General features: G+C 38.9%; 1 protein-coding gene across 1 annotated transcript in view; it reads left to right on the top strand.

The window, feature by feature from the left end:
• The window catches only part of ARHGEF38 (Rho guanine nucleotide exchange factor 38), a 149035-nt gene that overhangs the window by 33198 nt on the left and 99236 nt on the right, over positions 1-16601 (top strand). Inside the window, exon 2 of the mRNA XM_040237525.1 lies at positions 11970-12157. Within this exon, the coding sequence (XP_040093459.1) occupies positions 11970-12157 (188 nt within the window). The remainder of the gene's footprint in view (positions 1-11969; positions 12158-16601) is intronic.

Below are 16601 nucleotides of genomic sequence, written 5' to 3'. Positions count from 1 at the left end.
TCCATTTGAAGAAGGCAATGGCACCCCACTCCAGTACTCTTGCCTGGAAAATCCCATGGACAGAGGAGCCTGGTGGGCTGCAGTCCATGGGGTCGCGAAGAATCAGACACGACTGAGTGACTTCACTTTCACTTTTCACTTTCATGCATTGGAGAAGGAACTGGCAACCCACTCCAGTGTTCTTGCCTGCAGAATCCCAGGGAAGGGGGAGCCTGGTGGGCTGACGCCTATGGGGTCGCACAGAGTCGACACGACTGACGCAACTTAGCAGCAGCAGCAGTATATAAATGTATCACATTTTCTGCCTCCATTCATCTGTCAATGGACATTTAGTTTGTTCCATGTTTTGGCTATTGTGAATAGTGCTGCTATGGACATAGGGGTGTGTGTATCTTTTTGGTTTATAGATCTGTCCAGGTATATTCATAGGAGTGGGATTGCTGGATCATATGGAAATTCTATTTTTAGTTTTTTGAGACATTTCCATACTGTTTTCCATAGTGGCTGTACCAGCTTACATTTCCACCAACAGCATAGGAGAGTTTCCTTTTCTCCATACCTTCTTCAGCATTTGTTATTTGTAGACTTTTTAATGATGGTCATTGTGACTGGTGAGAGGTGATATTCATTGTAGCTTTGATTTGCATTTCTCTAATAATTAGCAAAGTTGAGCAATTTTTCCATATGCCTACTGGCCATCTGTATGTCTTCTTTGGAGAAATGTCTATTAAGGTCTTCTGCCCATTTTCTGATAGTTTTTTTTTTTTTTTGAGTTGTATGAACTGATTGTATATTTTGGAGTTGATCATACACTAAGCCCTTGTCTGTCTCATTGTTTGCTAATATTTTCTCCCATTCTGTAGGTTATCTTTCAAATTTTTTAAAATGGTTTTCCTTTGCTATGCAAAAGCTTATAGGTTTGATTAGCTCTCATCTATCTTTTGTTTTTGTTTTTATTGCCTTGGGAGACTACCCTAAGAAAACATTGGTATGATTTGTCAGAGAATGTTATGTCTGTGTTCTATTTTGGAGTTTTAGAGTGTCTTGTCTTATAGTTAAGTCTTTAAGCCATCTTGAGTTTATTTTGGGGCATGGTGTGAGGGTGTGTTCTAACTTCATTGATTTACACGCGACTGTTGAACTTTCCCAGCACTACTTGTTGAAGAGAGTGACTTTTTCCCATCTGATATTCTTGCCTAAAGAAAGGAAGGACATTCTGACATCTACTATACATGGATGAACTTGAAGACATTATGCTAAGTGAAATAAACCATTCATAAAAAAAGTTCTATGAGTCCGCTTACATGAGGGACCTACAGTAGCCAAATTCATTGGACAAAAAGTTGAATGGTGGTTGTCATAGGCTGGGGGAGGAGGAAACGGGGAGTTATTGTTTAACGGATGTGGGTTTCCCTTTGAGAAGATGACAAAATTCTGGAGAAGGATGGTGGTGATGGTTATACAACAATCTTAATGCACTTAATGTTGCTGAACTATGCCCTTGAAAAAAATAGTTAACATGGTGAATTTTAAGTTATCTATATTTACTGCAATGATAGGGGAAAAAAGAATATATTTTTGTATAAGAGGAAAATATTATTATTGAAATTATTGAAATAAGAAATGAGTCTTACGATTATCCCGTTTCTTCAGTAATATTTTTCATGTTTTATATTGAGTTTCACCAAGAAGTCACTTTACTCTTTATATTTTATAAGAGGGAGAAAGTGTGTGTGACTATTTTTATCCACAACATATGTTTCTATGTGAATTGGCAGATGAGTATTAATCAATGTGGGTATCATTCTAATGATACTGTCAAAGGAGAAATAACATTGTGGGACACCAAGACAACATTTTATTATACACATTACCTTGAAATAACATTTTTGCCAGGAAATTTGATGCAGCACACATATGGAACATGATAGAAAGAAGCCAAAGTCAGTGAAGTCGCTCAGTCGTGTCTGACTCTTTGTGACCCCATGGACTGTACCCTACCAGGCTCCTCTGTCCATGGGATTTTCCAGGCAATAGTACTGGAGTGGATTGCCATTTCCTTCTCCAAGAAAGAAGCCAAGCTAAAGTGCATTAGTTATGTGTGATGTACATGATGTACAGACCAAGCTCCTGCAAGATACAAGGATATAGTAACTCTGAAGGTCATTCCAGCACCAGTATAATATTTGAAACAGTTAGGCTGTTTATACATCAGGTTCTCATTTTTATAAGCTTTCCTTTTTATGTGGTTTTTTAAAACTGCCATAAAGCTTTTTTTTTTTTTTTTTTTGAAGAGGAGAAGGTCTCTTTTGTTTAAATTGTCTTGTCCTCCAAATCCAAACCATTTTGTACTTTGAAACATGACTTGCTTCTGACATTGAAACTCTTTTTCTTTCTTTTTGAAGTTACTATAATAAACGTTAAATTTTGAGAAAATTTTAATATACTCATAAGGTCATTTGTGTGTCTGTTCTATCTGCATCTGTTTCAGTCTCATTACCCTCATACTTATTGATGTTCTCTTTTATCTCTTGCGTTAGTTCTGCCTTGATAAAACACCGGCTCTATTTGCTCACCTTAGGTTCCTTTCTGGACTTATATCAGACCCTTTTGGGCAGCAGCAGGAGCTGTAAGCCTCTGGTCTTTGACCTAAACTCCTCCAAGGCCTTGTTTTCTCTCTAGACACAATAGTGAGCATTTTTGCCCATATCTTCTCTCTCCAGAGAACTCCTAGCCTCAAAGTACTGATACTGCTAAACTTTCTACCAGTATCCTATTACTTGTTAAATGTTTTTGTTGGGAGTTTGGAGAGAGTGAGTCTCTACAAGAAGTCTCTCTTGTTTCATCTCTGCTCTACTGAGATGTTTGGGTCCTATCTCCACTTAACTGGTACTCTTACTAAAGTAATGTTTTCAGAGAGATTACAAGGGTGGCTATTTGCCAGATTCTCCTGTACTTGAAAGTAGTGGCCCTTTCACATAAATAATATATAACAAGGGGGCAAAAACCAAAATCTTTTCTTCTCAGAATTCTTTATACCTGATTCCAGTGAATTCTAGCATCTAATGTTACATATGAAGAAGGAAATGGCAACCCACTCCAGTGTTCTTGCCTGGAGAATCCCAGGGACGGGGGAGCCTGGTGGGCTGCCGTCTCTGGGGTCGCACAGAGTCGGCCACGACTGAAGCAACTTAGCAGCAGCCGCAGTGTTACATATATGAAATTTAATTCAAGTCCTACTCTCACCTGAAATTTTTTCTCTCAGGAATCCTATAAGAGTTTCTCTTTATACTTAGAGTTTTAAAATTTCTCTATGATACGTTTAGGTGTGCTCCTTTTTACAATGTGTAAAACATAAAAGGCAATTAAACATTTCAGAACTGGAAAGATAAGACAATTTTATCAGTTTCATTGGTTACTATTCTAACAACCTCTCCACCTATTCAGATTCCTTCTTTCTAGAGTCACATTCCATATGCTTCATCTTTCCCTGTTTATTTATAGCCTATGCCTTTTTGCACTTCATTCTCCCCTTTGGCACCACCTGCCCTCTCAGTGGGCCTCTCTGGTGGCTCAGCACTCCGTGCGTGCACGCTAAGTCACTTTATCATGTCCAACTCTTTGCGACCCCAGGGACTGTAGCCCGCCAGGCTCCTCGGTCCATGGGATTCTCCAGGCAATACTGGAGTGGGTTTCCATGCCCTCCTCCAGGGGATCTTCCAGACCCAGGGATCCCACCCACATCTCTTATGTCTCCTACATCGGTAGGCAAGTTCTGTAACACTAACGCCACCTGGAAAGCTCCCAGCCTTCTGGGCAAGGTACGTCTTCTAGAAATTACTTTTAATGAGGCTCTTTCGGTGGTAAACTAAGATCCTATCTTTCTAAAATGTGCTTATTTTACCATCATTTTTGAGAAGGTTTTGCTAGGGAGGTCGACAGTTATTTCAGTCATTTTTCTCTCAGCTCTCTAAAGGCATTACTCTACTATGTCATGGCTTGTGGCAATGCTGATGCAAAGGCAGCTACGAGTCTAATTGTCATCCCTTTGTTGGTAATGTGTCTTTACATAGTATTTTTATTATTTTAATAGTTGGCCTCAAAATTTTGACAGGTATTCTTAACTGAAAAATATCTAAATTACATCAATGCCTTTACATTTTCTGCAACCCTGCAAAGATGTTTAAAAGTTTAAAATACTTATAAAATTGCCCTCTCCTCCAGTATCTCCTGTTTCCTGTCAGCCACCTACCCACTTCAGTCATTCATGTATCTAGCGTACACAGTTTTTAGCAAAGGAACCAACCAGTGGGAAGTTTTAACGTGAGAGTGTGTATGCCCTGTTCAAGGACCAGGAAGGAGTCAGATACCTGCATAACTCTCTGTCCCGTTTCAAGTCTATGCTTAATTTGAGAACTTCCCTGCCGTCTTATTTAAAATTTCATACCTTTGAGTACTTCCGTTATGGCTGTATTTTCCTCCATACCACTTACTACCTTTTGTATACTAAATAACTTACTTATATTCTTCTTCCTCCACTAAAATTTATCTCCATGAGAAAAGGGGTTTTTAAAAACATATTTTTAAAATTACTGTATCCTCAACTGCTGGAACACTTTCAGGCTTATAATAGGCCCTTAATCATTTGTTAAACATTCATTGAATCCAGGCCCCAAAACCCACATGAGAGCCGATTACTGTTCCGGAACTATTAGGGAACATTCCTTCCTGCTCCGCTTTTTTTCTATCATTACCCAGAGCCAGGGACAAGACAGTTTTCACTGCTGGAGCATTTCTCCCGCTGGAACATTATTTGTATTGAACCAGTTCACCTTTCCTTGGGTGTATTTCCTTTCTGTTCCCAGCTTTATGCTGTTTGTCTAATCAGGCTCCCCCTACTGCCCAGAGACCCAGCCCAGATTCTGTCTCCTCATCGTGAACAGAGTTCCCATCTTCCCAGGACACTAGTATTTGTATCTGTCTCCAGGGTAACTGGTAGCTGCAGCCTCCAAACTTAATTCCCTAGTCTGAGCTTAAAGTTTACTCCAGACCTCAGAGAACTTCTTCACCATTTCTGAAGGCCTATTCATTCATTCCAATAGTTTTAAATGTTTTATCTGTTGTTTTGTAAACTCTCTGAGCCTCTACCAGCAAGCTGGGGTTCATTTTTCACAGTCTGTGGAATATACCTGAAGCAGCGTGCCTCTCCCCTATAGCTGTCCGTTCCTTCTCTTTCCTGTTGTCATCGCTGTAACCTTCAAAGCCACTGCGAGAGTAGCGACTGCTACTGGGGCCACTGTGTGGTTGTTCCGGGAAACCATTAAAGGGAATTCAAGACAATAATTCACCAGATCGCAGGGACTCTCTGCTTTATGGTTGATGTCTCTCGAACAGAAAATTTCTGCCCAATTCTGTACCTATCGTCCAACGGTGGTTTCTATGGCCTATACTGGAAACCAAGACACTGAACAAAAATGAAAACCTGTACTGACAGAAAACACCTAACTGACAATCTCATGTCTATTTCATTATCAAAGCTCAAGCTACTGTGATGCAGGCAATCTTGGACAAATAGCTCAGGAAGATTCACTGATAAACATGGAAAATTGGAAGGAATCTTACAACGTGTAGTTCAATGTTCTTAAAAGGGCAGTCTAAACACAGACTAATCTCTCAGGGGTCAGATTATTTAGGGATTCTGGTTTCCTATCACCTCTGTAACAAATCACCACAAATATAGTAGTTTGAACTAACACAAACGTATTGTCTCAGCTTCTGCAGGTAAGAAGGCCAGAGTCTCTGCTTACTAGTCTCACAGCTGAAAGCAAGGTGTGAATAGAGCCATGCTCCTTTCTGGAGGTTTGAGAGGGAAAGCCATTCCTCGCTCTTTAGGTTGTCGGTACCTATTTTCTGCCAGCCTGTTCTCACCTTCTGAAGGCCACTCACGTTCCTTGGCCCTTAGGCCCTCTTCCTCTCTCTTCAAAAACCAGCAATAGGGAGTTAAGTCCCTCACAGTCTTCACCTATCCTCTGCTCTCTTCTTCTTTGAATGGTGAATGTGATTAGATTGGGTCCACCAGATTAATCCAGGATAGCTTCCCCATCTCAGAGTCTGTAACCTTAGTCACATCAGCAAAGCCTCCTTTGCCTGGTGAGGTAACATACTCACAAGTTCTGAGGACTAGGATGTGGACATCCTTGAAAGACTGTTTTCTGCCTAGTACAGTGAGCAAGAATCCAGATTATAGAAACCAGGAGAAAGTATATTAATAATTAAGAGGTAAGTCAGGACCGCTAATGGCCAGAGATACTTTCCAAAGCCCAGAAGTCTCTCCATTCAGAAGGACAGCAGGGTATTAGCAGAGAACCATGAGTCAGACTCAGGGATTAGGCCCAAGAAGGTGGGATCTGGCATTAATAGAATTTCCCTAGCCTGATGGCCTCTGGAAGTCTCTCAGCACCATTAAAATTTATCCGGGCTGGTATGCTTTCCCTCTCTGTAATGGCAGAGTACTCTTCATGGAAGAAGAAGCCCTGAGGCATCACTCTCATCTCCTGCTAAAGCTATTTCCTGGGCTTTCCTTTAAGAATGGGAGTGGTTGGCATTTTCAGTCGATTTTGGGACTTTTGGGCTATTTAAATTACAGGCCACCAGCAGAATATCTTTTTTGGGTGTTTTCTTCCATCTGTTCTTGTAGATTGGCTAGCTGCGATCTGAGTTCAGATCTCATTGGTAAGCTTTTGTTGAAAGTGAAAGGAAGAACCAAAACATGCTAACATTTTGATTTTCTACCAATTCTCTAATTATATGTCTTGGTATGCAGAAATATAGGTTTACCAAATACTTTGCCACTGGATTTTAATGGTAACCAACTCTCCAGACTACAAATGTCCTCCTGATAGCCTTCCTCCTCGCAAGGCCAGTTTCACACTGTAGGTTGCATTATTTGCAGCACTCGAATTTCTAGAGACCAAAGTATCTATCTCATAGGAATAAACTTTCCTAAAAAGAACAGAAAAAAATGTGGCCTAACACATGGATATTTATGTATCTCATACCAGAAGTGTAGGAGTAAAGAGATACTTCACATCTTTCCACACACTGCTGTCCATTGTATATAGATTTAATCTTTGTGACTAGTACTTCATGTTCCATCATGGCTGCCGCCCCTCCAGGATTCACATTCACATTCCAGACAATAAAAAGAAGGCAAGAACCATAAGGGGTGGAGGATGGAACAAGCAGAATCCCAGCCAAATTTGCTTTTTAAAAACTCCTGAAACCCCTCTCAGAGATTTCTGCTTAACATCTTATTTGCCATAAGATGAGACATAGTTTGAAAAAGAATCTAAGAAGTAAACATTTTTATCCATTCAGAGTTCAATTTATTTTTTAAAAAATGGGAGAATAAATATTGCTCAGGCAAATAAATGGCAGTGTCTGATGATCATACTGTTATTGTAAAGAATAAAGATATATGTATGTACATGTATATATGTGTGTATATATACATATATATACACATATAATATGCTCACCAAAAATTATTATAACTTCTGTATGTACAATTACATATGCATGAAAATATTTTGAGAAGTTTACACACTAAATTAGAATACAGCTAAAATACAGGGAAAACTATATTATAGCTAATAAACAGGAATTGCCTCTAATAATAATAGCAAATATTAACAGAGTATCTACTATTCTTAAAGACACTATTGTATTTAACAAACATTAACTCATTTCATCTTCACAATCACTTAACTTACAGATGAGGAGACTGGTGCACAGAGAGTTAAATAACTTGTTCAAGGTCACAGATCTAATGTTGGAGGTGGAATTTGAACCCAGGAAGTCTGGCACAAAGTCTAGGCACTTAACCTCAAAAATATAATTTTATAGCTTGAAAAAACTAATTACCTCTCCTTCAATCACCCCAATAACAGCAGCAGCAATAGCAACAGCAACAATAGCAAAGCAGAAAGAGCACATACAAACTCTAAGCAAAACATGGGCTATCAGTGAAGACTGTCATCAACCTCCTCAACCACGCCCCACACAAGCAAACTTTGGGGGCTTTTTCATCCCTCAAAAAGATGAGGGTTCTCCCCATGCATACAGCTAGCCTAGGAAAGCTACCCAGGATTCCAAACGTCAGCTCTAGTCTCAATTTCCTCCGTGAGCCATGCCCCTATTTCTCCTTCTCTCCCATCTGAATACAGCTGTCCACCCACCTCAAGTCATACATTTTTCTTGACAAGTTGATAACTATAAAATAATGAGATCATTATTTGCCCTAGATGGTGGAAAAGGTCAAGAGTAGAGAAAAAGGAAGCCTATTATTCCCGTGTCTGGAAATAACTAACATTTATATGGTTTTAGGCAATGGCACCCCACTTCAGTGCTCTTGCCTGGAAAATCCCATGGATGGAGGAGCCTGGAAGGCTGCAGTCCATGGGGTTGCTGAGAGTTGGACACGACTGAGCGACTTCACTTTCACTTTTCACTTTCATGCATTGGAGAAGGAAATGGCAACCCACTCCAGTGTTCTTGCCTGGAGAATCCCAGGGATGGGGGAGCCTGGTGGGCTGCCATCTATGGGATCGCACAGAGTCGGACACGACTGAAGCGACTTAGCAGCAGCAGCAGCAAAGACCCTATGGAACATCCATATACCATTGCTCATTCAATGTGATGGTTTTCATTCCTAGTTTACAGATGAAGAAACTGAGGCTCTGTAAGGTTAACTATTTTTTTTATCCACCAAGTTTTCTTAGTGGCAAAGCTGATCTTAAGTCTGATTATCCTTTCCCCAAACTGCTGCAAAATCCTTTTACATAAACTTCCTTGGCCAAGAATTTCCACATATGTTCCTCATGAAATTTGTGGCTAGAATAGTGAAAATTCATCATCACTGCTGGAAAAATAAAACTTGAGGGTGAAAGAAAGAGGCTGGAGTTGAGGATCAGTTACATGTTACAGTTTTCATGCATGGTAGCAGTATTCTGGTTAAAACAAACTAAATGGGTTTTTTTGTTTGTTTGTTTTGTTTTGTTTTTTTGCTGTTGGCCATTTTTAAAGTCTTTATTGAATTTGCTACAATATTGCTTCTATTATTTTATGTTTTGGTCTTTCATCACGAAACATGCAGGATCTCAACTCCCTAAGCAGAGATTGAACCTGTACTCCCTGTGCTAGAAGGCAAAAAGTCCTAACCACTGGACCACCACTTAAGATTCAAGACTATCTAAATGTTCTTTTAGCTTCCATTTCCCTTTAGTTTTGGCACAGTCTTTTAGTTTATGCTAGCTCCTGGAAAATAGTCATTTTGGAAGTTTTATTTTTCCTTCTTTCCTAAATATTCAGCTCCTCTGTGGCTTTATCTAGAAATAAAAGATTATTACAGCTGACTGCTGACTTGGTAATCTATGTTGGTTGTATTCATGTGTTACAAATAGTTTTATATAAAAATGCATATATGTAAAAACACTGTATAATTAAAAGATAAAAGTTTTAAAGGTCAAGAAGGACCTTATAACAACAAAGCTTGTGCTCACAGTGTATCATGAGTTTGTTGGTTTAAGAAATGCAGATGTAGAATGTGTTTAGAGACTGGAGGGGAAAATGATGTAAGTCTTTGTTCCCACAATAAACTTGAGTCAAAAGAGCAAACAAGATAGCTCACAAGATCACGCCACTCTGAATTCTCTAAGAAGGTTTTTATACCTGAACAGAAAAGTTTCTGAAGTTAAGTATCTTGACTAACACTGTTTCCACCACTGTGACCTCCTAACTTGGTTTTGAACAAGATACTGTGCAGGATTAGAACATATAATTTTTAATTAATAAATCTAGGATTGTACATTTAAAGTGCAGCAACTGGAGAAATTGGTAAAGTAAATTAAACTGATGAAGTAATTGAGTTCCAGAACTGAGAACTAACAAGAACCTGAGAGTGTATTTTTAGAATATTTCTTGGCCAAAAATCAGAAAAGACTCCCTTCTCTTTGCTAGTCCCCCCAAACTGACAGATTATTTGAACCCCCATTATCCCCTTTGCTCTTTAACTCCAAACCCCCCAGCTTTTAAAAGGAACAGTCAAAAGGAGGCTCACAAAGGTCACAAGGTCAGTTTCTAAATACAATCTGCTCACTACATATCTCCTCACCTCCTGACCTGCCCTCCTCTTTTATATCCAATAGAGTTCACAATACTGACATCTCACTATAACTTTTCCTTCAAATTTGGGGTGCTGAAAGACAAGCTTTTTATACCTTCCAATAAGAGTACTACAAATTATCAAGCACCTCTAAATTCTCAAAATTTGCTTCAAGATATGAAAGCTCCTTCCATGATTCTCTCCTTCAAAAACTGATGTAGATTATTTCTCTAGCACTGAATGGCCAAGCTTTGTAAAATTAAGTTTGTAATGACTTCAAGTCTGAAGTGAATTCATTTACAGACACACTACTTAGATGGTATTTGTCAAATCCTTCTTTTCTGATGAAGGAAGAATAGTTTCCAGGCAAATGACCCAGAAGCATATTCACCTTCAAGTCAGGATTGTCCAAAAAGCAAACTAGTACACCTTTCAGATAATGATGGAATTACCTTCACAGCATCATTCCAGCCTCTGCCTGGACTCCTGAAGTTACTGAGCAAGAGAGAGAGGAGTGCTCGATACTTCTTGTGTCTCTTCACATTCTTGGGGCAGTCTCTCTTTACGTGGAATCATTAGCTCTGCTATTATATTTCTTCGGTTGTCTTGGCTCTTTCTGGAGTCAGCCAAGAGAAGATCCTGCAACTCTATGGGCCATAGCCCACTAGACTCCTCTGTCCATGGGATTCTCCAGGCAAAGAACACTGGAGTGGGTTGCCATGCCCTCCTCCAGAGAATCTTCCCCATCCAAGGATCAGACCCATATCTCTTTAAGTTTCCTGCATTGGGAGGCAGGTTCTTTACCACTACTGCCACCTGCAAAGCCCTAAAGATGTCTTACTTATCAGTTACTAGAATCATATTGGTTTTAAGGGAAATAAAGTTACTTCTGCAACTACAGAGACTATGATGAAAATTAAGTTTGTAATGACTTCAAGTCTGAAGTGAATTCATTTACAGACACACATACTTGCTGCCCCACTATCTATCACTACTTTTATTCCATCTGTGACCTAGTTTGTGGCTTGCAAAATTTTACGTCACTGTGGGAAACTCATCCTTGAAGATATTTAGCTTGCTCACATTATACCTTCTATAAAACCCTTCTATACATGTGAGGCTTCCCACTTATTTCAACATCTTCTGAGCACTGTGATTTTTTTAAACAAATATTTCCATTTGGCAGTTCAAAAATTTTGCAATAACAAGATTTGCATAGTATTGAAGATGAGGCATAAGAAATCTTGGTTGAAATTTATTTAATCTACCACTGCCTCACTCCTCATGGATTCTGATTGTGAACTGAAAGACAATTCTCAATCACATGTAATTGTTTTCCATATTATAGAGATTTACATACCACCTACTGAGAATGAGGGACAATTATTTTTAATAGATACAAATTGGAAAGTATTCCATTTACAAATTTAAAAAATCTTCCCTTGATTTAAAAGCAAATGTGTCGAGAAGTTCCATACTATGATTTTATACATTTTTACCTCTAGCTGAAGATCAGGTTTATAACCTACTATAGTAGCAGTGGGGTATGTTAAAGACAAGACATGTCAAGTATTTTTTAACTGACTTGTTAGAAATATACATTCTTAAACCCCACTCCTGCTCACAGTTTCACAGCATTCCAGCCTGAAGGAGAACATCCACACATCACTTCCCAAGAACACAGGTGAAGACACCTAAGCCTTCTTCCTTGCTATCAATAATTCTGCGGTGATGGATGTTTGTAACAAAGAACAAGAAATCCTAACAGAATGTCTCAGGTGTATTAATACGCATTTTCATTTAACAGAAAAGATGACACCACAGGCTGGGTGTTCCACGGCTGAGACCCTAACTCAGGAGGATGAGCATCAGATTCGGAGAATGATGGCAAAGCGTGCGAAAATCATCAAGGAGCTGATACAGACGGAAAAGGACTATCTCAATGACCTAGAACTGTGCGTTCGAGAAGTGGTTCAGCCCTTGAGAAATAAACAGGTAAATGCAACTTTGAGGGTCCCTCCAACCCCATTCCAAATAGGATCACCAGAACCCGGAAATCACAGAACCCAAGTGTATCCAAGGATCCTTATCCTCTACCGCTGCAATGGCAGGAGCCATGGCCCTTCCCCTGAAGCCCTGGGTTCAAGGCAGCAGAAGTCATCACCAGATTCAGACTTCTGTCAGCACAGGGACACCCAGCATCAGGGAAACTGTATTCTAAGATATGGGGAAATGGAAATTCACAGTTTTCGCCACTTTGAAATTTTGATGTGTTCTTTCTTGAATTCCCATGGAACTGCCAACAAACTCTGAGTGGTTAAGTTTTCAAGCAGTTTAAGAACAAAGCACTTAATTTGATCTAAAGATGGTCAAGTTTTCAGAAGAGAAAACTATGTGGATTTTTTTCTCCCCTATGTTGAGAGCTCAATTGAATTATGCCTATTAGCTAAGTAAAATAAAGCATAGAAATGAACCTGAATGTAAGGTAACAATTTTCTCTTAGGTAGAACTAGCCTAAGACAAAACTAGAGGTGTTTATAAGTTAATGTTTCTTTATTCAAGAACTTTTCAGGGAATTAGAATAAAGGTACAAGAATTTTCTTTTACATATATGTAAAATCACTAGGGTGGTAAGTGGTCCTCACATGCAATTCAAACAATATACAAAAACATAAACCAGAATGTAAAAATGATCAGGAATTCCATGACTCAATGATAATCACTATTTACATGGTTGGAAACATCCTTTCAGACATCAGTTTGGACACTTGCATATCAAAACACACACATATATTTTATAGATAAACATAATCAGAACCACACATGCTATTTTGTAATACACTTGTTACATTCAGCAGTCTGTTGGATCTATTTTCATGACCACTAACACTTCTCAATGTTTTTCTACCATTACTGATGCTGAAATACAAATATTTTGGGTATTGTCACCTTATCTGCTTGGAATAAATTCTTAGGAGTGGAATTGCTAGGTCAAAAGATATGCATACTTAGGATTTTGATAAAAGTTGCCTACTTAAAACCAAAAAGTTGACAGTGTTCTAATTTTCCTTGCCACATCGTTGCTTGAGCTGGTATGCTGCTGCGTCATCTTTACAGCTGAGCATTATTGGTTTATAAACAACAGTGAAGACCAGGTACCTTTGGTTTCTTCTGACAAGTATATATTCATCAGCTGCTTCTTTTTAATCCTTATTCATATCCATATCTTTTGCCCTTTTGAAAAAAATTATGGCTTGTCTTTTTCTTATTGTTTTATAAAATCTCCTTTTATTTATATGTGGCAGCTGATTTTCTCAGTTTGTCTTTTGCCTTCTAACATTGACTAAGGTTAAAAAGTTGAAACCTTCTTTAAGGCTTATTCATTTGTTTTTGCCATGTTTAAGTGGCCAGATATCTCCAACTTTGTGGATTCTGGGTTTGGCATCTTAACATGTACCCCACGATTATAAAAACATGGTAAGTCAGTTGTTCTAACATCAGTTATTAAATCTCTTCCCCAGTAGTTTACATTTCTTAGCAAAAGACTCTTCTCAGAAATGACAGGTAAAGTATCCGGTCTAAAAATCAGGGAAAACCAGTGTAGATCAAGGTGACCTTTGATGTAAATGTATTTTTTTTTTTAATTTAAGCCAATGTATAAAGCAAAGATAGCATATTCAAAAGCAGAGACATTACTTTGCCGACTAAGGGCCGTCTAGTCAAGGCTATGGTTTTTCCAGTGGTCATGTATGGATGTGAGAGTTGGACTGTGAAGAAGGCTGAGCGCCGAAGAATTGATGCTTTTGAAGTGTGGTGTTGGAGAAGACTCTTGAGAGTCCCTTGGACTGCAAGGAGGTCCAACCAGTCCATTCTGAAGGAGATCAACCCTGGGATTTCTTTGGAAGGGATAATGCTAAAGCTGAAACTCCAGTACTTTGGCCACATCATGCGAAGAGCTGACTCATTGGAAAAGACCCTGATACTGGGAGGGATTGGGGGCAGGAGAAGAAGGGGACGACAGAGGATGAGATGGCTGGATGGCATCACTGACTCTATGGTCATGAGTCTGAGTGAACTCCGGGAGTTGGTGATGGACAGGGAGGCCTGGCGTGCTGCGATTCATGGGGTCACAAAGAGTCGGACACGACTGGGCAACTGAATTGAACTGAACTGATAAAGTGAAGAGGCCAAATAGGCAAAACATTTTCCCTTCATCAGGAGTCATCTTTCATTTTCCTCCTTCATGACTTTTTATTAGGTACTTATTTGTCAGGTCCTGTTCCAAACACTTCCTTGGTATTCTGATTTAATCCTCTTGCAGTTCTCATGTTAGAAGACAATTTTATGAATCTGGAAATTTCTTAGTAATTCTGTAAGAGTAAGAATAACATTTATAGTCATGATAACAAGCTGCTCTCAATTCATTGCTAAATATATTAAAGTATTTTTGGTGTGTTTTTCACTTAATTTAAGCTAGCTTCATTGATGCAACCTCTATTCTGGCAGATAGTCATGGTTGTTAATACAATATTTATTTACATATTTATTCAAATATTGATTTTTTAAATGCACGTGGCCTCAGACACTATCAAATATTTACCCTCCCTTATGGTCCAGTCCTTAATCCTATTCTTCAGAAAATTTTATACCTAACACACTGTCTCCATAATTTCTCTCTCTCTGTACCTAATTTTGCCATCCATTTTCAGCAATTTTAACATTCAGGCACAGACTCTCACTCAGTTCTTTGACTTGTTCATTATATTCAATGAGATTTCCTCAACCCCATCTCAGCGGCTCTCTCCAGGGGCACATCCTACAACCATCACTACCAGTAACTTCATGCCTTCTGAATCAGGATTCCAAGTTTGCTTCTCTAACCCCCATGTCCTCTCAGCTCACTCCCACTGGTCCTGTCTCCAGCAATTTCTAGAGCAATTTCTCCAGCGGCTTCTCAGCTACTGAGCTCACCACTGCCTATTCACGTGTTCATCAAGCCCACACCTGGTCTGGTTTCCATGGCGCCTTCATTGTAAAATCATTCCTTGCAGATGAATTCAATTCCCTTTTCTTGCTCTCTTTCATTTACTTGCCTGAAAAAAAGCTGCCTTTAATGAAATTCAATTGTCTGTATACTTTCTACCTTTACCGCATGCAGCTGAACCAATCTCTTTTAAAATTCATAACCATTTTCTTCGGGGCCCCCGAAATGTCTCTGAAAGGACTCTTTCATATCTTCTTCTTGCTCCTCACACCTCAGACACTTTTTTCTTCTCTCAGTTAGCATCCTCTTCTATCATTTCATGGAGAAAATAGTCACAATAAGAAGGTGCCCACACTCTTCAACAAGTCTAAACCTACCTGCCTCTCCACTCATATAACCTGGCTGGTGGATCCTGCTTTTAATTAAGGAGAACGTCTCTACTACACAGGATTTTATCCTCTGAATTTTGGTCCTGCCAGTGTCCTTTTTCTGTCCTGTGTAATTGGTTTTACTCTGCCTATTGGATGGATTTTTCTCGCCATCATCGGCTATCTTAAAAAACACAAACAAAAACTCTCTCTTGATCCTAAAAGAATTGTCTATATTCTCTGTCTTTACTTCTTTCTCTTGTTTAAGTTGACTCTGAACTATTTAATATGTATAAAAGCATGTGTGACTGAAACATGTTTAAAAAAAATACAATTTACCAAAGCTCTCTCCCTTGATGAGTTAATGATCAATACAAAAAAAATTTAAAAAGACTACATATACAAGAAAATGCCTTCCTTTGAATTAATAATCTTTTTTTGAACCAAATGGAATAAGACATTTATTTAGAACGTCTTCTCTTTTAAACCATCAGCTACACTGGTGAATTAAGCTAGTACCACCGGTACACATGCCTTTGCTGGGCTGTACACCTGGGTATGCTCTTTAATTTTTGCTTGCGTTTTCACTTCTGTCGTATTTTTTTGCTTCCTATGTAACTCTTAGGAGCAATGCTAAGACTTGGTGCTTCAGAGCACGTAAAATAAAATGTGTCTGTTATGCAACATGTTTATTTACTTGGCTTGTTTAACTTTGACTCTTAATACTTTGAGTTACCATTCTCATAATTCTAACTAATATTTCCTTTGTCATTCTATTTGGATTGTTTATAGCTTGTTGATTTTTCACATCCGGCACTTCCCAAAGTTTAGTTATCTTTCAGTGCTCTCTGCCTTCCTCTTTGTGGAATTAGCTTCAGTCCAGTAGTCCATGTCCTTTCCACTGTTATAATAGCAATCAGTTGGAGGTTTCTCAGAATTCTCATGTCAGATCCACCTTTTCCCCACTTCATTATGCTTTTAAGCTTTGGTTAAGTAAAACACATGTTCAGGGATTCAGAGGATTCAGAATCTAAATCTAAATCCTTCTAAATCTATATGCATGCTGAGGTAGTTCATTTACACCACC

Source organism: Oryx dammah, unplaced genomic scaffold (assembly GCF_014754425.2).
Source record: "Oryx dammah isolate SB20612 unplaced genomic scaffold, SCBI_Odam_1.1 HiC_scaffold_3, whole genome shotgun sequence".
NCBI lineage: Eukaryota > Metazoa > Chordata > Mammalia > Artiodactyla > Bovidae > Oryx > Oryx dammah.
Note: the sequence above shows the minus strand (reverse complement) of the source record. Positions and strands in the feature narration are given on the sequence as shown.